The 26,048-nt window shown below is 43.2% G+C and overlaps 1 protein-coding gene across 2 annotated transcripts in view; it reads left to right on the plus strand.

Annotated features, from left to right (window-relative positions):
* Positions 1–26,048, plus strand: part of LOC147663023 (transmembrane channel-like protein 7) — a 496,357-nt gene that overhangs the window by 158,573 nt on the left and 311,736 nt on the right. For both annotated transcript variants that reach the window (XM_086950725.1, XM_086950724.1), the window contains exons 2-5: positions 3,352–3,580; positions 4,619–4,767; positions 21,105–21,263; positions 21,640–21,722. In XM_086950725.1, the coding sequence (XP_086806851.1) occupies positions 3,352–3,580; positions 4,619–4,767; positions 21,105–21,263; positions 21,640–21,722 (620 nt within the window). The remainder of the gene's footprint in view (positions 1–3,351; positions 3,581–4,618; positions 4,768–21,104; positions 21,264–21,639; positions 21,723–26,048) is intronic.

The following is a 26,048-nucleotide window of genomic DNA, read 5'->3' on the forward strand; positions in this document are numbered from 1 at the left end:
ACGGAGACCTTTACTAAGGTGTCCACCTATTGGTATTACACCCCGGAGAGGCTTTACGAGATGCGCAAAATTGGCGATAAAGGTTGCTGGCGCGGCTGCGGACAGGAGGGCACCCTCGCGCATATTCTCTGGGAGTGCCCGGTGCTGTCGGCCTATTGGAAGGAGGTCCTGGATGAGGTAGATAGGCATTTTGAGATCGAGCTCCCGCGCTTCCCTGCGTATGTCTTGCTAGGCCTCCCCAATGACCTGATGTACCCGCTGAGGTCCCGTAGGGGTAGGCAGATTGCGATTGCGCTAGGCTCCGCGGTCCAAAACATCCTTGTACTTTGGCGCACCCCTACTGCCCCCTCTATCACTGGTTGGCTCCACAGGCTCTGGCAGGTACTAGGCATGGAGAAGATGTCGCTAACGGTGGCTGGGAATGTTGACCAGTTTGAAGAGCTCTGGCACCCCTTTTTGGCACTGCTGTCCACGGAGTTTCGCGAGCTTACATGTCCACGGTACCTGCGACTCCTTAGGCTGACGCCGCCGGCGGCAACAGCGGAGTGAATGTGCGGGTTCGGGGGTCTGGGGCTGGGGGTGGGGAGCGGGGTTATATGCTTCTAATGCTGATTTTCGGACGGGGATGTTGGGGTATTGTTTTCTTCTTTTTCCTCCTTTGCTTCTCTTTTTTCTCTTTTTCTGGGGACGGGGGGTTGGAGGGATGGTGTGCTTTCTTTTTTATTGTGTTGCGGGACGCTATTCCAGCTCTGCCTCGCTTAGGGAGTGGGGGTCTACTGGGGGGTCATTCACAATGCCTTATTGCTTTATGACTTATGCCTTGTTACCCTCTGGGGCTTCCTGCCTCCCTCCTTTTCTTCTGAACCGCTGCAACATTCCGCTTCTTGTACTGTATATTCGCTTGACCTCCTATTCCCTTCCCCATGTTCTTTTTGTACTTTAATAAAATACTTTAAACCTAAAATACATTTCAGGGGTGCAGGGGGGGGGTTCCTTTGGACCCCCCTCTGCACCCTTGCAATGCATCAACAAATTGCGATTTCCAAAAAAAAGAAATGCAAACGGCATTGATTCCTATGGGCCTCTAGGCCCATAGGAATCAATGAAATGCCATTCCTTAATTGTGATTCGCAATTAAGAAATCGCAAATTCCGAAATTTAAGAAATCCTAAAAAAAATTAGGATTTCTTGATGCATAGGATTTTGCAATTCCTAAATAGCGAATCCTTAATTTTCGCTATTTAGGAAAAGCAAAATCCTAGATTGATGCATGTGGCCCTTAACCTTTTACTCCCCTCCAGCTCCGGTCACAATGGTAATGTATCCATATGCCCTCGAGTGTAGTGCTCATCTGAGGTAGTTTGAGACTAGGAGCCTTTTGTCTCTTGGGTGCAGGTTTTTCACATTAACCTGCTCTAAGGGCAGTTTGGATAGCTCTCAAGGCTTTCCTCCCTTTGCGGATTGTCTGTCCTGATCTGGATGAACAATAGGACTGCAATGTGGTGTATCAATAAGCAGGGAGGAGTAGGGTTGAGTCTTCTCTGTAAAGAGGCATGTAGTCTCTAGATCGTGTCACATCAATTGGTAATCTGTCTTGAATCATACCATTTGGCAGGTGTACTGAACACCAGGTCTGACTGTCTGAGTCTGTCTCATCTCACCAACCAAGATTCGATTGACGCCTCTACTGAAAGGTGGTCCAAAACATATTTGCTGTGTGGGGTAGGCCTCTTTGCCACTTGCAAGAGCTCTGATTGGGCATTTTCTGTGCCCTCCAGTATCCATGGGAGAGAGCCATGTGTTACGTGTTTCGGGTGCAGTGGAATTTCCCTCTTCTGTGTTTCATTCCATACTTGATTTCTTTGGTTCTGAGGAAAATTCATCTGGACCAAGCACAATTCATTCTGTTTTTGCTCTAGACAGTCCAAGAAGGGTGTTGTGCACAGATCTCTTGCACTTCTGTATTCTCTCACTCTGTTTTCCACTCACAGACCACTGTCTCTCCCAGTCAGGAGTGCAAGTGCGGCACCCCTCTGCCAAAGGCTCTGTCTTCAAGCTTGGAGATTAAGGGGGACATCTGAATGCCTTCCAGCTGCCCCCAGAGGCAGTTCCTCTATCTTTACTAGGGGTCCCTCTCGAGTCTAATATAAGTGCATGAAATGTCAATATCAAAGCTGAGGTGGTGTGGCTTCAACATAGAAATTTGCACATACTGTCCTGCTACTGTAATGCCTTGTTATCCTTTTCCATAGGATAATTACTTGATTTAAAGCTGATTTATATGAAGAGTCAAGATTCCCACTTTAAATAAATGTCTTGATGGTGATGGAAATAGTTCATGACGCTAGGAAATGAGTGTCTAAACATTTCTCTTCTTATAGAACTCTTTTTTAGCTGTCTGTGTACATGTTCAACAACAAAATGCAGTCACTCAAAGTGAAAGCATCGAATGGCTAAAGTGGGCTGAGTCCATTGACCTATACTTTGTGCCCTGTTGGCATGGAGCATAATTTGAGTGCCATTTCAACAACCTAGTGACGAAAGGGTGTTGCCGGGGGCCTTAATATATGAAAGTATTTTGATTTCTTTTGGAAAAAATGAGGCTGGTAAGACCACTTCGGCTGTCTTTCGGCCAGGCCTAAAAAGGATGCTGACGACATACCTTTCCTTACTTGGATAACTGTCCCCAGTGTTGCTGAAGCTCAGAATTGTACATCTCTTTGGAATGTGAATGCCATAAGAACTTTCTGTAACATTCCCTTTGAATCAAGACCTCATAAACTGACTTCTATATTGCAACCATAAATCACCTTTTGATTCAGTCACTGTATGACGATAGTCTTTATTCAGCTGGCGAGCAGGTCACCATTTTATTCTTTCACAAAACATTTGACATTCAGCTGTGCTGCTAAATAGCGTGCACTGTCCCCGTTACGTCCTCCTATCCCACCGGCATCTGTTGCTGATCTAAGCAGTATGGTTTATCAAATTTGACTCATTTATATAGGAGAGATTTTTCTTTGTTGTCCTGTAAGGCTGTCTGTCTATCTATCTTGTAAATCACCACAGAAGGGCGTTTACATGAAAATATTACCTATTTTCACAATATTTCCGTAACACATTTTTTTGGGTAAACTTGTCAATAGAAAGTGAAATAAAGCCTGTTCTGATCAGTCTTTTGGTAAAAATATTACATACCAGTACCTGCCACTGGGGATGAAATAACTTGCCTTAAAAGGCTCAAATTGTTTATATATTTTATTTATCTGTATCAATTTAATTTTGACCATTTAATTTTGACCATTTCAACAGCACCTTTTTCACCTTTACTTTTTAAAATTTCTTTTATAGAGGTTTTTCTACCAGAGGGAAGTAATTATCAGCAGGCTGGTTCTCTCTTACACGAATTGCCTAGTTACCAGTCCATGCTGAGACGGACAACTTCCTACCAAGGATCTCAACGACGCCGAAGCAGTACTCGTAGTAATAAAACCAGTAATTATGAAGACGCAAATCAGGTGCTCGACCTCCGACCACTAAGGGAATATGCGCTCAGTATTCAAGAAAAAAGAAAGTTACGGTTAGTAAATGTGAACACAGAGGGTGGCCCACGGTGGGCGGGAAGGGGGGTGGGGTGGGTCTGTTGCGTAATCAAGGGGGATATACTGCAAAACGTCTACCCAGTCCCTCTTGTGCACTTAGTGTGGGGTATATAGGAAGAGGGTGACTCAGATGAGAGTTCTGTTTGGATGTAAGAGGAGATTTTGCTGAGGCATTGGTGGTGGGTCAATTGCCCTTTCCCTTAATTTATAGTTTGGCGTTCTTTAACGCAGGGCTGTCTTTCAGTCTTCATTTCCACACGTATGGCATATCTGGCTGTGATACCTTGGTCCTTCTGTAACATGTCTAGCTGGCAATTCGTGAAGCAGCTCTGTAGGGAAAACGCATATGCTTTTGCACAGAGAAGTAAGGCATTAACTATGGCACCCTCCACAGCAACACACAAATCCAGGGCTATGTACTGGATGGCTTTATTGCTGTTTCAAAGAAGCCTCCTTGTGTTTATGTTCTCTTCTGCTGAGGTCACTGATGAGGTAGTTTCGTATGTTATTTGCAGGTGCAACATATGCAACTTCACGGAGGAAGGAGTGGTTGGGGACCGCGTGAATGGTGGAAGAGGTTCATATCCACAGTATGATTGCTGTTTCACACTTTGAAACACTTAATTTGTTGTAGGTTATTCCTGGCAGCATGGCAGGGTTTCATTGATGATCATTTGTTCTTGTGGACTGCAGGCCTTTAACTAGATTTGGTTATTGTATAGTGACCCCATAATCATTTGTACATAAGCTTTATTGCTTAGCAAGGCCACCCGGTTCTGCTCTGATATAATTTACTTTTCTTGTAGACCGCATATGTTTGCCAGATACAAATGAGTTGGTGAGATCAGACATAATTGATGGGCAAGTTTGGGTCTCCTAGTTGTTAGCTGTTGAAGTTTATCGCACCTATTGTCTTCCTTTCACCCTCTTCATGATTTTATACATGGTGTAAGTAAGTGCATTTGAGTTGGAAATATTAATTTGTTCTTTCAAATGTTATCTTTATTTTGATTTAGGGAGCTTAAGGAAGCTCAGTCTAGAAATACAACAGGTTGGGAGCTATGGAAAGCAAACCGAGGGAAGACTTGGAGAAGATGTGGAGAAGAGGCGCAACAACTGCTCTCTCATCTACAGCTTTGGAGACATGACATTCGCAGCATAGAAGGTGCTAAAATGCATGTCGCTATTTTGCAGATTTTTTAAGCAATATTGAAAACCATAAAAGAAACTGCAATGCAACAAGTTTACAGAATCCTGTATGCCTGTGTCAATTTCCATAGTAGGCTTCAGTAAAGAAACACCGCCCCTTAAGCATCTAGCCGTTAACTGTTATTGGAGGCATGACATTCGCAGCATAGAAGGTGCTAAAATGCATGTGTCGCTATTTTGAGATTTTTTAAGCAACATTGAAAACCATAAAAGAAACTGTAATGCAACAAGTTTACAGAATTCTGTATGCCGGTGTCAATTTCCATAGTAGGCTTCAGTAAAGAAATACACCCCTTAAGCATCCAGCCGTTAACTGTTACAGGATCATAATTTAAATTTCTGTTTCCAAATGTATTTTCCACATTATTCACACACTGTTGGAGCCCAGTCAGGTTTACACCAAAACGAGGGTGTGAATATTTTTAAAAGGGCAGAATGGCTGAACAGCCGGGTTGATATGGATTGGGTCAACAGGCTATCTTGCCGCATAAGGAACACCCACTCCTATACATTCTCAATTGCAAATTACACTTGTCACTGAGATTTTATAAATGAGCTTTAATTATAGCCATGTACCTCTACAAGTTGGCAAAATTGCTTGATGATTGAAAATATTTGCATTTGTATGGTTGTTATGTTGTATATGGTTCCTTTTTTTTTTTTTTTACTAGAATGTATTGCAGTGATGTTTTCTTCAAAAAACTTTTCTCTTTAACTAATCTCTGTGGAGACAAAATACCTCTGTAAAGATTAGCAAAGCCATGCCACTTTGCCCTTATGCATTTCTTAGACAGCCATGTTATTTTCTCGCATTGAGCTTCACAATTATGTGAGCCCACTGCAAGTGCAGCCTTTCTTTTCCATTTTCGTTGACATCGGAGAAGACAAGCATATTATACTTCATTTCTGAGCTTGTTACACCCTCTCTAACCAATGTCTGTGGTTACTGCCAATGTTGGCGGTGTGATTCTAGTCTGAAGCATATCTCCTTTTACCTGTACTACTGTGGGGAATCTACTGTCTCTCCCGTTTAAGAGTTGTCTGCAGTTTCAATAATTAAGAATCTTTGCCTTCAACATGTCTGTTTTATATATGCTTGTATGATATGGATCCATTGGACCCATGTATGCCGCTCCACAAATGGATCTAAGTTTCTATAATCAATTGTGGACATCCCCGCCTGAACATACATTTTCCTGTGCCTCTACTGGAAACCTTTTTTTTTTTTGTTTCTCTTCTGTAAATCTGCTGGGGTAGGTCTGTGGCCTCTGGGGTTGGTGTGTTCTTTGGCGTAGGTTTCTCTTGTTTGGTTGAAACTCCTCCTAACTCTCTAGTTTCCTTGGATGTGGACATTTCCCTCTTCAAAGGGATAATGGTGCTGCTGGTAGAGGCTAAGAACGTAGACGTGTTGTATCCTATATAAGTTGTATATGTTTGTTTTGCTGTTGCTAGTTGTGTCTGGTATCCCTCCTTCGCTCCAGCTTGCAATGTCTTGTGCATATGGAATGTGGAGGTTGAATGTTGAGTCGAATGTTTGGGGTAGAGTGCTCATCTCATCTTGTCATAAATACCACAGACTGTCAGAATGTTCTTACACGTGGACACTGGACTGGAAACCCCAAAAATCTGGCTAGCAAATTAATACTCCTCCAGTACTACAGGAGCATTTACACTTTTAAATAAAGCAGACCCTCTAATTAGTTCTGGCAGCCCGCCATGACCAGTTGCGAGCTTTAAGTACTGGCCCCCTTAGCTAGGGATTTTGTCTGTTTGGCATTACCTAGCACTGAGGATGCCTGTTCACCAGTGCAGGATCAGAAGACATTGAATTAGAACTAGAAAATCTGCATCACTTCAATTCTCTCTCCAGAATGCGCCCTTTGTCCTGGAAATCCTGCAGAGTCACCTTCCTGCTGTGGCTGAGGAAAACAGGGAAGCTGATCTATGCTTGACAGAAGAAGTGATCACAAGTCTCAGCTGACTAGCACGACTTCATAAGAACAGCTCAACAATAGGGGCTTTCCTGGAGTTGTGAGGTTCCCCCCAACCCAGCTGCCATGGAGAAGCAAGGTTGAGGTGTTGCTCAATCTGTCACAGAGAGTGGTGAACCTGCCTGCCTTGTTCCTGTTAAGTATTACACCAGTAAGGGGCCCCTAATCACATTTTTGCAGCAGTGGTTTGACCAGGAGACCGGTGGGGTTCATAACCTTAATGGCCCAGAAGGTCTCCCTGAATCCAGAAAAGTGACAAATATGACATGTAGTGCTTTGAAACACTCCTACATAAAAAATAAAAGGTGGATCACAACTTCAACCGGTGGTTACTCCATAACTGTAATGGCTAGAACAATGGCTCATACTTTCTGGATTCAGAGAGAAGTTCTGGGCCATTAGGGTTATGAAAACCAATGCCATTTAAGCAATTTGATGGTGCATGGAGATTGTCCAGTCGCTCAACATATCTATATAGGCTCTGCAGAAGCAACCTTGAAACGTATCCTATGCTTATATCCAGTTTTGCTTGACCTTCGAAGGATTCAAGCAAAAACAACGCTCAGAATGGTAGATTCAAGGATGATTCAAGAAGCAACTCGGTTTTGGTTTATAGGATCCACCAGAAAAGTTGCTGGTCACTTTACTAGCTTATTAAATAAGGCTCTCAAAATGTGGCTGTCACGTTGGCCTTGCTTATAGCAAGTAGCAACTATATTCACAGTTTGCCTAAAAAAGTAAGGACTATTTTGAGTGAAGTCCGGGGGACTAGCTTGCTGGTGTTTGTACCCCTCATACTTTATTCTTATATAAATGCCTGCATATATTGTATGGTCTACTAAGTTGCCACTATTTTTTATTTATTGTTTACTATTTTTACAATCTGTATAGATATATTGTCAGACGGCCTTAATAGCGTATATTTTTTATAACTTTCTTTAAATTATTTTTGTGGAATGTTCGTTTTATAGTGCCTGACGGATTCGTGTTTTGTTGTATATGGTTTTAATATAAACTTCAACAATAAACTACTACTACAAAATCATTGTTGTCCAACCTGATGTCCGTGTGAGGCCTTATTTGCCTTTTGTCGCATCATTGTTGTGCACTTCTTCTTTCTTCAGCAGCCTGAAGTCCGTTTGAAGTGAAAGTGCTTGCTGCATCATCATAGTCAAATTTCCAACACAAATGACAAACCTCACTTGACTCGTATTTTTTCTACTTTGTCATCATTTATACAATATATGGTCCGACTTCCAATTGGTGTTTTTTCAACAAAAAAAACTTTTTTTTATTGTACACCAACTCAATTCATACTTAATTTACAAAAATTCAACTTAGGTATGTACACATTCATAAAGTAATCTATATTTTTCAAAGCAAATAAATCTCATATAGTACTTGATTTAACTATAACAAACCCCATCTTTCCACACTTCATACATTACAACAGTGCACTATCAGACTCATACACCATACCACTAGAAAAACAATATAACCCAGGTAATGCACTATCTCCCAGCGCCTGTACTTTCAAAATTTTATTTTAGCAGGTTTGATGGCTTCCCATGGGTTGAGTAATGCAGCCTATGCACGTTTGAGTGGAGCTTATTTGGATGCCACCTTCCTAAGGGCTAAACCACCACTGATGAAGCCGTGAACTTGTTGGGACTAAACAAAGCATATTGGCCATAAGAAAATTAAAATATCCAATTGCTATAGTATAATCATCTCTCAGCAATATTGAAAAAATATATACAAAGTGATACCTTTTCAAAGTAACCAAAGTTCTTCATACTTTAATGATGAATTTTATTGTGCACAATGTCCTTTGTATTTAGTGTGCATATAAGTAAGTGCACACATGACCATTTTTATACAAATACCCCTAGATTATTTCATATTGTGTTCGTCCAGAGTGTATAGAAAAAAAAGTGTATCATCACCCTCCTTTATAAAATCATATACTTCATCCTGTGTTATTTACGCAAAGTATGTAATAACTTGAGTGAAGGTGGAATGGAATTGCTACACAAACTACAGCAATATACCTGCATTACCATCAAACCGTGTGATAAGGAAGGAGGCATAGCTTTAATGGACACAGAGCAGTATAAGCTTAAGGTGAAGGCGATGTCAGTTTGTGACCACTACAAAAGAACACAAGCATTTGCAATGCAATGGTCTCGGCATCATTAAAGGTAGAGCTATTGGCATTGCTCATGACATTTTTTTTTCTTTAAATCAAAAGATTCTGCACTCACTACTCTGCACTCACTACTCTCACTACTCTGCACTCACTACTCTCACTACTCTGCACTCACTACTCTGCATTACCACTCTGCACTCACTACTCTGCATTACCACTCTGCACTCACTACTCTGCATTACCACTCTGCACTCACTACTCTGCACTCACTACTCTGCACTCACTACTCTGCACTCACTACTCTGCACTCACTACTCTGCACTCACTACTCTGCACTCACTACTCTGCACTCACTACTCTGCACTCACTACTCTGCACTCACTACTCTGCACTCACTACTCTGCACTCACTACTCTGCACTCACTACTCTGCACTCACTACTCTGCACTCAGCACTCTGCACTCAGCACTCTGCACTCACTACTCTGCACTCACTACTCTGCACTCAGCACTCTGCACTCAGCACTCTGCACTCAGCACTCTGCACTCAGCACTCTGCACTCACTACTCTGCACTCAGCACTCTGCACTCAGCACTCTGCACTCACTACTCTGCACTCACTACTCTGCACTCAGCACTCTGCACTCACTACTCTGCACTCTGCACTCACTACTCTGCACTCTGCACTCACTACTCTGCACTCACTACTCTGCACTCACTACTCTGCACTCACTACTCTGCACTCACTACTCTGCACTCACTACTCTGCATTACCACTCTGCACTCACTACTCACTACTCTGCATTACCACTCTGCACTCACTACTCTGCACTCACTACTCTGCACTCACTACTCTGCACTCACTACTCTGCACTCACTACTCTGCACTCACTACTCTGCACTCACTACTCTGCACTCACTACTCAGCACTTACTACTCTGCACTCAGCACTTACTACTCTGCACTCACTACTCTGCACTCACTACTCTGCACTCACTACTCTGCACTCACTACTCTGCACTCACTACTCTGCACTCACTACTCTGCACTACCACTCTGCACTCACTACTCACTACTCTGCATTACCACTCTGCACTCACTACTCTGCACTCACTACTCTGCACTCACTACTCTGCACTCATTACTCTGCACTCACTACTCTGCACTCACTACTCTGCACTCACTACTCTGCACTCACTACTCTGCACTCACCACTCTGCACTCACCACTCTGCACTCACCACTCTGCACTCACCACTCTGCACTCACCACTCTGCACTCACCACTCTGCACTCACCACTCTGCACTCACCACTCTGCACTCACCACTCTGCACTCACCACTCTGCACTCACCACTCACCACTCACCACTCACCACTCACCACTCACCACTCACCACTCACCACTCACCACTCACCACTCTGCACTCTGCACTCTGCACTCTGCACTCTGCACTCTGCACTCTGCACTCTGCACTCTGCACTCTGCACTCTGCACTCTGCACTCTGCACTCTGCACTCTGCACTCTGCACACTCACCACTCTGCACTCACCACTCTGCACACTCACCACTCTGCACACTCACCACTCTGCACACTCACCACTCACCACTCTGCACTCACCACTCAGCACTCTGCACTCACTACACCTGTCCCTTTAGTCTAACTAAATATAATCTCCGATACCAATATGCCCGTGGTTATTTAGTTGCTTAAAATCGGCAGTTAGAAGTATCCATTAAAAATATCCGTTTTAGGTGTTACTTACTAGACAGATGGCTGCTAAAAGTATTGATCCCAAATATTCCAACTGTATCAATTTCTCCACCCAGAGCAGCACTGCCCGCTCACCTCATGCCACTGGTGGCTTGGTTTGTTACTCAGCTTTTAAACTATTCCAGTAGAATGCACGATGGGATATTTGCAATCTAAAAAATGAACTCAATCATCACGCTGCTTCCCCCACTCAATTCTTTAATTTCTTAAATGTATTCTATAGATAAAGCAGTCCTTTTTGGCTCTTTTTCCGCCGCACTGGCAAAGCTAACAATGCATTTGTTAATGTAAAATTGAGTTTGTACAAGAGGCGCATGTAAACTGCATTTGTGAATGCCTTTATATGCATTGACCCTTTAAACCCGACCTACTGACTTTGCCAATGCAAACCGAGCCGACACCGGCCCAGCAGACAGACAAGCTGCAGGCGAAACCTATCGTGGGGCGGGACTGAGAAAACGAAACCTATCGTGGGGCGGGACTTCCGTTTTGTGAAGCCCGCGCCCACGGAGTGCCTGGAGGAGCACCGAGGGAGAGCCCCGCGGTCGGAGGCTGCACAAGTCCGGAGGGCCTTTGACCGGTGAGCGGAGCGGAGCGGAAGGGGGGAGCGGGGGGGGGTGGTGGTGGGGGGAGCGGGGGGGGGGGGGGGGGGAGAATGCCTGTATGTCTGCGTGTCCGGCGGGGCGGGGAGAGAATGCCTGTATGTCTGCGTGTGTGTGTGCGACGGCGGAGGGGAGGGGTGGGGGGCGGGATGCGACGGCGGAGGGGTGGGGGGGGATGCTCGGTGCACGTGTGTGTGTGTGTATGCATGCGACGCCGGGGGTGGGTTCGCTGTATGTGTGGGTGCGTGCGTGCATGAGCGCTCGTGTGTGTGTGTGTGTCTGTCGCTGTTTCTGCGCATGCGCGTGTGGTGATGCTGCTTCCCAGGAGACAGCAGCTGAGCGCGTTCGCGAGCGCGTGGCCAGCGGAAATCGCCTCCTTGAAGAGGCAATGCGCGTGGCCAAGGCTGTCTCCTGGGAAGCATAGTCCCTGACAAAAGATCTCCGGCGGAGACGCGCTTCGCGCGTTGACGCCGAGACCTAAAAAATTGGACATTATAGTTTTCCTATGGCCAACAAAAAAGCTAAAATATGTTTTTATTATGCTTTCTTTAGCCCCATCAATTCTACGGTTTGATAAATTAACCATTGGTGGTTTAGTCCCGTGGAAGGTGGCAGCCAAATTAACGTGGCAAGCAAAATGTGCGTCAACTGCCTTACTATATCCATGGGAAGCCAACCAAAAGTGCTGAAATAAAGGATGAAAATATACAGATACTAGAAGATTGTGCATTAACATGAGCTCATATTGATTTTATAGTGGTTTGATGTACGAGTCTGTTAACGTGTTTGTTGTAATGTATGACTTGTGAAAAGATGGAGTTTGTAATATATTTCCGTAAATGTTTTATGTGTGAATAGAGTTTTATTATAAAAAACGTTTTTTTTTTTTTAAAAGACAATTTGTAAATTGAACCATTTACTGTACAAATTATGACATAAAGTTGGAGAAATACAGGTCAAGGGGGCTTGTTGTTTGAGTTGTACATTTTGGAATTTACCCTGTCTCCCAGCCCTCATCTATGGAGGGTTCTCTGCTTTTTTCTTCAGACTATTACTTGAGTACATGATTATTATTTTTTTTTGTATATTTTTTTTAATTTTTCAGTGGCTGAGGCAGAACAAATACAGGGATGTAACAAGATACAGCAGAAATAAGGCAATGACACTCAATAGCAAAATTCAAAACATATAGCTCAAATACTATCTCCTGAAGATATAATCATGGTTAAATTAAATCCAATTATCGATAGGAAGCCATAACTTCCTAGCAAATGTCTTTTTTCTTCGTCCTTTCAATTTGTAGACTGCATTGTCCATTCGGTACGTATCTAGCAGCTTGCCTAACCATTGTTCAAATGATGGTGGATCAGCGTCTAACCATCTTGAGGTTATACAGAAACGATAGATAGACATTCCAATGAAAAAAAAAAGCTCTTGATCAACAGATAAACTCTCGGATGGAAAATATAAACCAAAAATAGTGACAGAAGGGCATAGTTTGATATTGACATCAAGCAAATTAGTCAAAAAATTTTCTATCTTATTTTTATATACAGTAAGTTTAGGACAACTAAAAAACATATGACATGAGTCAGCTGCTAAAATCCCACACCGGCTACAGTTGATACCTTTCGTAGCGTTCCATTTAGCAAGTTTAGCAGGTGTGTAATACAAATCCAAGGAGGCCATATAGTGTTGGCTTTTAAGAGAACTATTAATTAATACTGTATTACTAATCTCAAATGCCCTTGCCAAATCAATCCCTTCTATAGACAATTTCCTCTCCCACTTCTGGGCTTGTTGAACGAGGTCATCGTGCAGCCTGTTAATCATTAACTGATATAGTGTACCAATACGGGCATCCTTCCTACCACTCTCCAAGACATCATTAGACTCCATTACATCACTATAAAGAAGATTTTTTTTTTCCAAAAAACTACGAATTTGTAGATACTTAAAAAAATCATTTCTAGAAAGACCAAATGTGTTTTGGAGTTCGGAGAATGACATTAAAGTCCCATCTAAGTACATTTGCCCTATTGAGTGAATCGGTCCCAGACGAAGTCGAGAAATAGGGGTGCTTTGAGGAATCCCAGAAGTTGGAATGTTACAGCATATAGGTGTGTAGAAATTATATTTAGGAATAATCCGTAAAACTTTATTCATCTGTCTCCAAGCCAGAAAAGCAGAGAAAAAGATCTTGAATTTCGTTTTTTTATAATAGCTCGGCTCCGTAAAAATCAGTAGTGATTGACGCGCATGATCACCCATAAGCATTTCAAAAATAGATGGGGCCTTACAGGTTTCGTTGGCATGATCGTGGAATAATAAAACTTTAATAGTTTTAAGAGTAATGGCCCAATAATATATTCTGAAATTCGGAAATCCTAACCCCGCACGTCCCTGCGGAAGAGTACACCACTTAAGAGATCTTCTAGATCGACGATACCCCCATAAGAATCTAGACAACATCCTATCTATTTTATTGAAAAGAGCCATAGAAAAAAATAGAGGAATAGTACGAAAAAAATAAAGAAATTTTGGGAAAATTAGCATCTTAATGGCATTGGTCCGTCCGAATAAAGATAAATGTAAATTGTTTAACCGTTCCAAGGTCCTATTGGTAGATAAAAGTAGAGGGTCCAAGTTTAATCCAACGATGTCGTCTATTTTGGGAGATAAAGTTACCCCAAGGTATATAGCGGTAGAATTAATTGGGAGATCAGTGGGTGTACCTATTTTAGAATGTATGATTTGGGTTTTTGAAACATTCAATTTATAGCCAGAAAATTTGCCAAATTCGCTAGCAACTTCGATTATTTTAGGTAAAGCAATGGATGAATCAGGGGTTACGATGGCCACGTCGTCTGCGTATGCTAAGACTTTGTGATCTATTTCATGGAGTCGAATTGGGGGAATGCCAGGTTCTGCAATTAATCTGTTCAAATAAGGTTCTAAATAAAGTGCAAATAAAAGTGGAGAGCAGGGGCACCCTTGTCTGGTCCCCCTAGTGATAGAGAATGGTCTGGAAATATCAGTACCTAGTCTTATTACTCCTTTTGCATTGAAATAAAGTGACTGTACAGCCTTAATAAATTGTGATGGAAAACCCTTCCATTCTAACACCGACCAAAGGAACCCCCAGTCTACTCTGTCAAACGCTTTTTCAGCATCGAGTAGGATCACTCCGACTGGGGATTCCTTCGCTTGGGCCCAATCCAACAGTGCAATAACACGTTTAACGTGATCTGTAGTATCCCTATGTTTGATAAACCCGTGTTGAATATGAGAGACCAGACCAGCCATGACATCATTTAACCTATTGGCAAGAATTTTGGAATATATCTTACTGTCTGCCGTGATGAGGGAAATGGGGCGATACGAACCAAGTTCCTTTGGGTCTTTGTTCTTTTTTACAAAAACAACTATGATAGCAGTCGACCAGGAATCAGGAGGGTTATCTTGAAATGCTGCATTAAAATTTTTTAATAATTCTGTCTTCAACAGATGTCTGAACGTCCGATAGAATTCGAGGGGGATCTGATCGGACCCCATGGCTTTGCCGGCAGCTAGACTCAAGATAGCCTCTTCAATCTCTTCCCAGCTTATTGGCCTAGCAAAGAGGTCGATATCATCTGTACGCAGTGACAGTTGATTGGAGTTTCGGAGATAATTTATAGGATTAAGAGTCTTATCAACTTCGTTGTTATAGTCGTTATACAACGTCTTGTAGAAACCATGAAATGCGTCTAATATCCCTGCCTTATTCTCTTGAAGGACCCCATTAATATCTTTGATACATTGTATTTCATTAAAAGAAGATTTTTGGCGTAAACGCTGTGCTAAGATTTTCCCCGTACGTTCACTAAGTTCATAACGTTCTGCTTTATATTGTTTAAATTTTACGGCTACTTCTTCAGCAATATGTGTACGGAGTCCTGAACGTTCAATAGTTAGTCGAATTTGTGCATCCTCTATATTGACATTATTTTTACAGGCGGTGGATAATTCGAGCTCTGCCAGCCTAACCTTATTTAGCCTATCCTTAAAGTCTTTTTGATTTTTTTGCCTTCTATAATTAGCAAAACTAATAGTCTCCCCCCGTACAACGGATTTAAAAGAATCCCAGACTACCTGTGGAGAGGCAGAATCATTATTTATAGAAAAATAATCTTTGATAATAGTGACCATGAACTGGAGGTACTCTTCGTCCAATAATAAGCTCCTCTGAAATGACCAAGATCTGTTTAAGCTTTGACGATCAATAGGGAATTGAATCTCCGCGATGATGGGATTATGGTCCGAAATAACCTGTGGTAGTATTTCAATACGGATTTGCTCCAGAAAAACCGAAGAAACAAAAAAATAATCTAAACGGACAAATTTTCGGTGGGGGGTGGAGAAGAAAGTATAACCAGGGTCATTGTAATAAAACTTATTCCAAACATCGGTTAACCCGTTACACAATACCAGATCTCTTAGAGTTTTATACGCTTGAATTTTACGACCCGTATATCTCTTTCCTAGTTTAATGTCCCAATCGGCTGGTATATGAATATTGAGGTCCCCGCACACTATTATCGGTTGTGTCCAGGTGGATAGCTCTGTGTTAATGAGGTTAAATAATTCAGCATCATCCAAATTTGGGCCATACAGACAACATAAAGTAAATCTACAGCTACCAATTTTTAATTCCGCAAGCCCCCATCTCCCCCATTTGTCGGAAGATGTTTTAACGCACTTCCCTACTCCCTTTCGCATACAGATAGCAACACCTCTCTTGATACCCATTTGCTTAGATGTAATCAAAACTTCTAATCCCAGATTATTCAGGAGAGAGCGTTTATCCCATGAAATATGGGTTTCCTGAACACATAACAAGTCAATGTTCAGAGTTTGTAGCATTGTACGAAACATAGCTATCTTCTTTAAATCATTAAGACCATTAATATTGATAGTGCATATTTTCAACCTTTTATACATTTCAAAAACAATATAGAAAAACGATTGTTGATCATCATCATAAACATTTGCTCCCCCACATTAGACTTTGTATGCCTTATAGCCATCACTGTATTGAACACCTCGGCCTTAGTAGCCATCCCTGTATTGAACACCTCAGCCATACACCCCCACCACCACCCGTTGCCCATACCCACCCCCACCCTGAACCCCAGAACCCCTCCCCCCACCCTCCCCACTATAGGAGGCACAGGAACCATCAGTTCCTGAAACATATGGATGCCGTGTCCCTGGCTCCTAGCATCTTTACCAAAGAAAAAAGAAAATGAGAACGAAAAAGAAAACAAGAGAAGAGGAGTACTCAGAATTCAGACAGATTCAGACAAAGAATAAGAAGGAGTATAAGAAAGTTTAGGAACTAAATACATAGGAGTCCTACATTAGGATAAGAATTATTACTCAGTATGGTTCCTAAGCATATATTCTGAAATTTTCATAAAACACGTCTGAGCTCATCAAAATCGTTCAAAGAGAGTCTAGATACTCCTTAGCTTTAGTTGTAGAAATGAAGAATTTTGTTTGGCCTTTAAATATAGTTTTAAGTTTTGCAGGGCCTTGAAGAAATACTGCTACTTCCTTCTTCTGGAAGTCAGGAATTAGTTGCTTCAAATGCCAGCGTTGAGCCACAGTAGCTTGGCAGTAGTCTGGTCGCACGAAAAACTGAACACCAAGACCATCCGCTTTCTTATCTGGTCTTGCATTAACAAAGATGGCTTCACGAGCAAGAAAATTATTAAATGAAACCAAGATGGCCCTGGGATAACTTTCTTGGCCTTGTCGCGGTTTCCTTGCGGTGAAAGGGAATCGGTGAGCTCGTTGTATCTCCCGGGCCCAATCCCAATCGGTGATTTCTGGGAAAGCATCACCTAGTAGATTAATAATAAACCGCCTCGGGTCACCTCCTTCTTTGTTTTCAGGGATTCCCAAGAAACGCAAGTTACTTCTACGGGCCTGGTTTTCCAAGCTGGCTAGCTTATCAGATAAATCATTTTTTTGTGTTTTAAAGTCTCCTGCTTCTTGTCGTTGAGCCATACATTCCTCTTCCAGCACGGCTATCCTGGCCTCTGCTTCAGTGACCCTATCCGCAGTCTCTGAGCATAGTTTAATTGCACGGCGTACTGCATTTTTGACTTTGGCACATGTCATTTGCGTACGTTGATTCTCGGCCTTACTTTCTGCCCGATGAGTCATCATAGTGTCAAATATCGTTTTCAATGTTATCTCTTCATTATTATCTGATGGCGAAATTGGGTCGGGTAAGCCATTATGATTAGGACCGAGAGTATCGTCGGCAGCAGAAGCAGTAGCTGCTAGATTGGGAGATAGAGAATTCGCATCGTTTGGTGGCCTGAGAATAGTCTCTTTACTCACTGCGCGAGAGGATCTTTTCTTCTTCGGCCTCTTTTTAATGATAGTAGCTGCATTTGCATTGTCAGGGCTGAGGCTACTCTCTCCGGCAGAAGATAAGCTCTCACAGCTGATGTCTGCCCACTCTTTATTTGCGCCTGTTGCTTCATCAGATGAGAGATCTGAGAGAGAATAAAAGTTTTCAGGAAGTTCCTGATTATATTGCTGCGTGATAGTTTCTGTTTCAGCTCGCAAATCACTAGATAGGTCGTTTGATACCAGAGATACCAGAGATAATGATGGAAGTGAGCATGACCGATTGGAAATGGCTCCACCGGGAACTGCAATTCCCATAATGCCCTTCCTCAAAGAGTCAGTCGGTATCGGAGCCGTTATCACAGTAGAAGAAATATTAGTTTTATTCTGAATACCGCTGCTAATAGATGGTTGACAAGAAAGCTGAGTAATTGTTAAATCGGTGCTTTGATTGTCCATGCTTGAATTGTCGGTGCCATTGTCTAAAATTTTCTTTTTAGCGGCGTGCTTCTCAAACAAGTCTGGCAGTGTTTGTGATACATTGGATTTAGTAGCACCCCCCTTATTGGAGCTCTTACCCGGTTTTGTGGCAGTCTTGCCAGAAATCAGTGGTGCTGCCTCTGCCATCGCGACCTCCACGCTCCCTTGTTCCACGTCCTTCGGCTTAGACCCAATGTCGTTTTTCTTACTGCTACGTGTTGCAATGGAGGGGGGAAGCGGCGTCCTCTTTTTCTTTCGTGAACCCCCTCTGCCAGGAAAAACGCTCCTCTGTATCCAGCAGAGACAGAGTGTAGCGCGCCACAGCGGAGACCGCCGTCGGAGCTCAGAGAAATTTAGTAGCATTCGTGAACACCGCCTGTCACGAGGATAGTTTATTGCAAGTGATAGTTTGTAGCAGTTTGAAGCAGTTTGTTAGGACTATGTACAATGCAGCGTAATACACTTGTCTTCCACCGATATTCGCCGGTTTGAGATTCTTTTGTTCCAGTGCTTAGTCGAGGATCAGTCAAACGCCTCTCTGCTGCTGAGAGCACTGAATCAGGTCCCGTAGGTAGTGGGCGGAAGTGGACAACGCCTCTCAGTCACTCAGCTTCTCAGCCTCTCGACCTCCGCACAGCTCCGGGGGAGCCTCTGCAGAGCCTCTGCAAACAGCGGTAAATGCGGTAAATGCTCCGTCCGGCTGGCCAGGATCATGCTGACTGCAGATATACAGATATACAGGTAAGGTGCCCCCGCTGATTTTTAGAAAATTCGACGTAGAATCTCAGAGTCGAGTCTAATAGTAATTAGGCAGAAGAAGTAACTGAAGTAGCTGAATATCCCTCTTCCCTTCTCTTCCCTTCACATCAAAACGCCAGGAGCAGGGGAGCTAGCTGCCTACACAGCCTTCCCCACGGCAGCCATCTTGCCTCCGAGAATCCAGGGAGTACATGATTATTGAATACACAATTTTCAGTGACCTGATAATCATGTGAGGTCTGAGTGCCACATTTGAGCTTTTCCCTTGTAGAGTCACCAGTCAAGTGGTGTGAAGGTCCATGTACACCACCTCTGTTGCTACTCCGTCCTAAATGCGATTGCCACTTCTTTCTGCAGCCACATTATATTTAACTGTGTGACCCGTGGCAGTACCGAGCAGTGCGATACTGACCTTTGGCCTGAGAAAGCTACATCCACCAGTTGCAGCATCAGTCTCTAAAGCAGGTATTGAACTGCGTTGTTGAGAACACTCTCACCCAAATGCTGTGCTTGGCTATAGTAACATGCATCCATGCAACAGTATCTCTGCTTGAAAGCAATCCTTCTATCCAGAAAAAACATTAATTTTACTTAGCATACTGCAAATGTACATAAAGTTCTTATGAGAACAGACCTGCTTTGAATTGTATTTATTGTATTTGACATGCATTGTCTAGAGTTAAAAAAAAGCCTCAGCTATTGGACTCTGCTACCTCCTGAAAGTCAAAACCAAAAATGAATGCACTTGGCATGAGTGAGCTCACAACAGAAGCTTATTTCATTGCGTTGAAGGACAGCAGCTTTACTTGACCCAAGGATTCTCTACCCGCATTAGAGTCGCAGCCACTAAAGAACTATCCTGACAGTGGAATATCAGCATAGCTATTTTTAAGTCTACACCTAATGTTGACTCGATCTTGGGAGTGTCCTCTGGGTGTCAAGATGGGACATCAATGTAAAGCTCACATTTCAATATCCTTGCCTGTGCCACATGAATTAAATAGCTGTAATAAATACGAGATTCTGAAAACCTATGAAATTACCTACGGAAACATGTAATGCAAAGGTGTCCTAAAGAAGTTTGGGTTTGTAACCTGGGCCCAGAAGGTGCAAGGACTTTCTGGCTTCCGTTGCTTACTTCATTTTTAAGTGTACTATTAGGTTACCTGTTAATAAACCCAATTTTCCCTTTTGTGAAGTACTCCCTGGACATTGAAGGTATTGAGTGTTACTTCTTATGACTCTGTTTCTGATTTGCTAAGCTTCACCGTGAGTACACTTTCAAAGCTCTATCTCAATCCCTTGAGAGAGTCTAGTGGTTGCAGGCTGCCCCACGGCAATCTAATTTAGAGTGCACCGATACTGTGGTCCAGTGATGAACTTCTGATCAACAGTAGATATCCAGGATACTGCCCAGTAACCTATGAATACTCCAAGAAAAGGCCTCACATTTTCACAGTCTTTCTGGCCCAATTTAAATAGTCTGTGACACTGCGATCTTAACCTTTTTGTTACTTTTCCCCATTCTCATTCATTATCATTTTGTCTCATGTTTCTCATCTCACCTTTTCTCTTTCATCATTCCAAATCAGGTGCCTTCTCTGATCCCTCCCCCTCCCGCTTCTACACTAGAAACATAGGTAGTACTCGGTGAATTGGAGAGGAGGGCATAGGTCTGCATGATAGGTTCTTTTAAAAAATATAGTTTTGTGTATTTTTTTAAATTAATGAAATTTTCTCTGTCGCCAGGACACCCCAAATATTCTCCCTCACTTCTCCTTTTCTTCAGTATACCATTATTATATTGTTTTGGTCTCGATTTTGTCGAAAGTATGTTTTTCTTTCAGCGCAGAAATGTATTTTCCTAGCATTACTGTACAATATTTTAGAAAAAATTATTCCAATATTATGACCGTGTTTACTGGTCACCTTTCACCATGTGTAATTGCCCTGTTACAAAGTCAGTTCTATCAAGCATATTTGAGAAGGCACTGCTCGTTTATTTTCAATAAGAAGCATCTGGTAAAAATAGACAACACTGTGTGATGGATCTGATTTGTTTGAAACGAACATTGAAGATACAACATTTGATTGTATTATTTTTTTTTCCTTCTTAATTTTTGTTCTTTCTTTCAGGAAAATTTGGAACTGGAATACAATCTTATTTCTCATTTTTGCGTTTCCTAGTTTTTTTGAATTTTATTATATTTATTATGATGTTTGCCTTTATCACCCTCCCTATCGTCATTTCCAGACATGGAATTTTTAACAGCAGCAACATTGTTAACAATGCAGGTAAAAGTTGTATAATTTATTTTAGTACAGTGTTATTCTCGAGAATCAAAATGTTAATGCACAGTTTTCTGCTGTTTTATCCAATAAGTGCTGCAAGCACATTGAGTATTAAAGCTTAACTGACGGACACAGTTCATAAAAAAAATGTTGTCCCTTAACCACTAATTCAGATATATGCTTTGTCTTGATAATGGCTGTCGAAAAACTTTCATTAATACCTGCTGAGTCTATAGCCATGCATTAAAATTGAGCCTCTTGTATAATAATGTTTTATCAGTAGCTTTGTTGTAACAGTGCACACGTAGTTATTGCAATGATGAATTTTAATTTCTTGTAGACCAGCTTAGATTTCATTAACTTGTTTAATCTTTTACAGACACTATATGTACCGTGTACATTGTTGGAAGCAGGGGACTTACTTATTTTTACAATTACATCATTGACCTTCTTTCAGGCACGGTAAGAATTCACTTGCGTTTCTGGTTACAAACACATTTCTGTTCTAGTAACTTAAAGTAATGTTCAGTGGCGGCTGGTGACATTTGAAAGTAGTGGGGCGTAAAAGTTTGAGGTGAGTGCTCGGTGGCGAGTGAGCCTTGCGAGTGAGTCTGACTGCCATAAGGTGGGTTTGTGGGGTCCTTCTCGCCATTTTCCCCAGAGCTCAACTAACCCAGCCTATCAGTATTCAGATGCTGATTAAGCCGCCGGGTAATATCTGAAAAAACTCCGGGTGACAATGGTGAACACTAAACAGAGATGGTACCCTGACCACCGAAGCGCACACGGTAATGGATAGACACACAATGCATGCACATGTGAGGTAATTGGCCACTGTGGGTAACAATAAAAGGAATGGGGGCGATTGACAGCCTGAAAACAGGCAAGTAGGCAACATATGCAGGGAACAAGCCCCAAGGCATCCTATGTGACCCAAGAACACCACCCAGCATGGATGCAGAAATATTGGAGTACGCATGCAAAATGAATAGCAGATGAAGAGAGCAGTGCCTGAATAAACAAAAAACAGTAATAAACACATTCATGAACGAAATTAATGAATTTACCAACCATGAAAGAAACACTAAAATGCTCATTTAAAAAGGGTGAGACTCCATAGCATCCGAGCACCTCGCAGAACATTTCACTACCAGTGACATCACACAGCTGGGTCCTTACCAAGCTGCACATCCCACCCCTTAAAGTACAATAATCTGCATAAACTAGAATCATTGAGGGAAAAAAAACCCTGTGCCAACACCATGTTAATTTTTAAAATAATTCTCTCTGTGGTATTTTAGAACTAGTCCTTGCGTGCAGGTTTGTGTAACTGTGCAGTGCTGTTTACATTCCACTCGCACAAGAAACGGAACTAATAAGCTCTCTGGATTGATGGTGGGCACAAGCCGGCTGGTTGGAACTGTCTGGTTCTTTCCTGATGCGGACCCTTCGGAGGCAGACAGCCAGCCTCTCGGAGAAACACGGTGCGGGATGCACTCTGGAATTTGCAAATGCAATGGTATTGCGAAACACCGGAGCACGCCCATGCTTTTTGTTCAAATTGACACACATACTGGACAGCACTGCACAAATTGTATTTCCACAAATTGTTTAATAATCGAAGGACTGTATTTTACTGTGCCAAAGTCCTACTCAGTCGTGGCTTGCAGTCGCAATACACGCGGTGGGGGAGGCTGATTAACAGGTGCTCTGTCCCTGCAATGAAATACACATCTTCGTGCAGCAGGCCCGGGGTCTCCCTCCTCCGTCCCCTCACAACCTATGATTGCAGGCACGAGTTTATCTTTTATCTAAAAACAACAGACATAAACACCTAAGGGGATATTCTTCTAATGACCCCGTAATGGCAGAGACAGCAGCAGCGCTTGTGTGCCTAACCGCCTGTGTAATTCATCACATGGATCACCAATGAACATTTAACAAGGCGTCGGTCATTTTTAAAGTAAAAAAGTGGGTAAAATAAATGTGAGCCCCCTTGAGTTTCGAATGAACTGCCTGGATAGGGAGGGGGGGAGACTACTGGGATGAGAGGTCGCGCGCGAGGAGGTGGGGGGTTGAGGGGGATAAAGATCGTGCGGGGGTGGGGGCCGGGGGAGTTTGCATTTAAAATGCAAAAACAAAACTTTCTTACCTGACCGGGTACAAGTTGGCGCCGCTGCCCGCTTCTGCACAGGAACTGCCCCACGCGCTGCAGCACCACCCTCCTGCGCGTTAATTCAGCCAATCCTGGCGCAGCATAACATCGCCACTGCGCCAGGATTGGCTAAAGAGCAGGGCTAATACTGCCCATAATGAGACCCGGCTCCCCCGGGTCTCTGCCTCTGTGACCGCTAGGGAAGGAGGAGGAGGGAAGGGGCTATAGCATGAGTGTGCATGCGTGGGCAAGTCATAAAAATGACTTGTCCTAAATGCGCACACACACACTGCTGCCTGCCACGCGCTGATATCACAGATTAGTGAGTAGTACATGCTGCCAGCCTGCCACTCACAGTGCCGCAGGCCCGCCCCCCACCATCCGCGATCGCGATGATGTGATTCCGGCCGGCTGAATTATGACTGTCGGTACTTTCTTGTGTGCGCTCATAATTTAGCTTTTTATTTTTTGCGCAGTGTGTCAGTGACAGCAGTGACAGTCGTCCCATGGCTAGTGGGGCAACGCCCCAACGCCCCCAATGGACGAACCGCCACTGGTAATGTTACTGGTGCACTTGTGAATTAAAAAATATGGATGCACAGCCCTGTGCCACCAAATGTTCGCTCTTAAAGTATTTAGTGACAAAAACGTATTTAGGAAGCTCAATACTGAAATCTATTAGCACAATGATTCAAATGTGAAGCAGCAGTAATGTGACCAACATGGAGCGAAGATATGTATGTGGCACAAATCCCGAAACAGCCTTACACCTGAGGTAATATCCTGAAAGCCAGGAGTGGAATTCTCAGCATGGTGCTGAGGCTGACTTTCTGCTTGCAAGCATTAGAAGATGGGGGATATCTCAATTGAGGCAGTGGACTCTGGCCCAGTTCGGCAAGGAAGGAGACATGCAGCAAGTGAATATGAGTGTGCACTCCCACTGGTGAGTTATAGTGAGCGTTCTTGCTGCCTTCCCACAAAAAAGACTTAGAGTGTACACCACTAACCTGATGGCGCACTGAGAAGACCGGTGGTAATCCGTGCACTGGTGGCTAGACAAAGAAATGGACGAACAGTACCTTGTTAAATGTCTTTGAAGACCAGACAGTTCTGCTCACCAATGTTGTGTCCATCCGTACTACTATTACCAACAGGAAGGAAAAGATGTCTCCAGCATAATATCTGCAACACAATTACATTTGCTTCCCCAATTGTGTGAGGGTTAATTGATCTAGAGGTAATGTTGATTAACCTATTTATTGGGGCTACATTTGGTGTATAACCGTGCACTTTCTGATAGCTCCTCCCGGTCTACCGCCGCGTAGTTCACCCAAAAAAGAACCATAAGTCTAATCTGTATGAGCACCCCTCCACTTTTCGAAAAGTTTAATTTCTTCCCCATTTTGCTAGTGCGTCTTCTGTAAGAACGGTGTGTATCCTTCTGCGCCGAATTCAGGCATGTATCCTGTGGTGCTTAGAGAAGACCACCCATGTTTCCATCATTCCATGTAGTGCATTTGTATTCTGTGCCCTGTTAGGATACGATTCAGAAAAGGGGGTGGTGATGAACAGAGTGTCTGAATTAAGCAGACCACTCTTACCCAGTCCAAAGATCAGGGCTTGATCCATCACCGTTATTTATCTCACTGCACCATCCCAGCTCAGAACCTGGCTATATGCAAATCAGTCTGTCCCTGGCCCAGTGCATCATGGAAACAGGGCAGACTAAACTACCAAGCCAATTCTTCACCAGAAAGGAGACAAGCTACCGGGGACCGGTTTCTGACATTTCAGCCGTCTTCGGCCCGGCTTGCTTGAATCCTGATGGTGCAGTGAGAAAGGGACTCATGTCTGAGTATACCCTGCCACACCTATAGTGGCCAAAAACGATTCAGAAAAGGGGGTGGTGATGAACAGAGTGTCTGAATTAAGCAGACCACTCTTACCCAGTCCAAAGATCAGGGCTTGATCCATCACCGTTATTTATCTCTCTGCACCATCCCAGCTCAGAACCTGGCTATATGCAAATCAGTCTGTCCCTGGCCCAGTGCATCATAGGAACAGGGCAGACTAAACTACCAAGCCAATTCTTCACCAGAAAGGAGACAAGCTACCGGGGACCCATCATGCACTGGGACAGGAACAGACTAATTTGCATGCAGCCAGGTTCTGAGCTGGGATGGTGCAGTGAGCTAAAAAACGGTGATGGATCAAGCCCTGATCTTTGGACTGGGTAAGAGTGGTCTGCTTAATTCAGACACTCTGTTCATCACCACCCCCTTTTCTGAATCATTTTGTCCACCATAAGCGTGGAAGGGTATACTCAGATGTGAGTCCCTTGCTCATTGCACCATCAGGATTCAAGCAAGCCGGGCCGAAGATGGCTGAAATGCCAGAAACCGGTCCCCGGAAGCTTGTTTCCTTCCCAGTATAAGAATTGGCTTGGTAGTTTGGTTTGCCCTGTTCCCATCATGCACTGGGACAGGAACAGACTAATTTGCATGCAGCCAGGTTCTGAGCTGGGATGGTGCAGTGAGCTAAAAAACGGTGATGGATCAAGCCCTGATCTTTGGACTGGGTAAGAGTGGTCTGCTTAATTCAGACACTCTGTTCATCACCACCCCCTTTTCTGA

Source organism: Lissotriton vulgaris, unplaced genomic scaffold, assembly GCF_964263255.1.
Source record: "Lissotriton vulgaris unplaced genomic scaffold, aLisVul1.2 SCAFFOLD_1488, whole genome shotgun sequence".
Lineage (NCBI taxonomy): Eukaryota > Metazoa > Chordata > Amphibia > Caudata > Salamandridae > Lissotriton > Lissotriton vulgaris.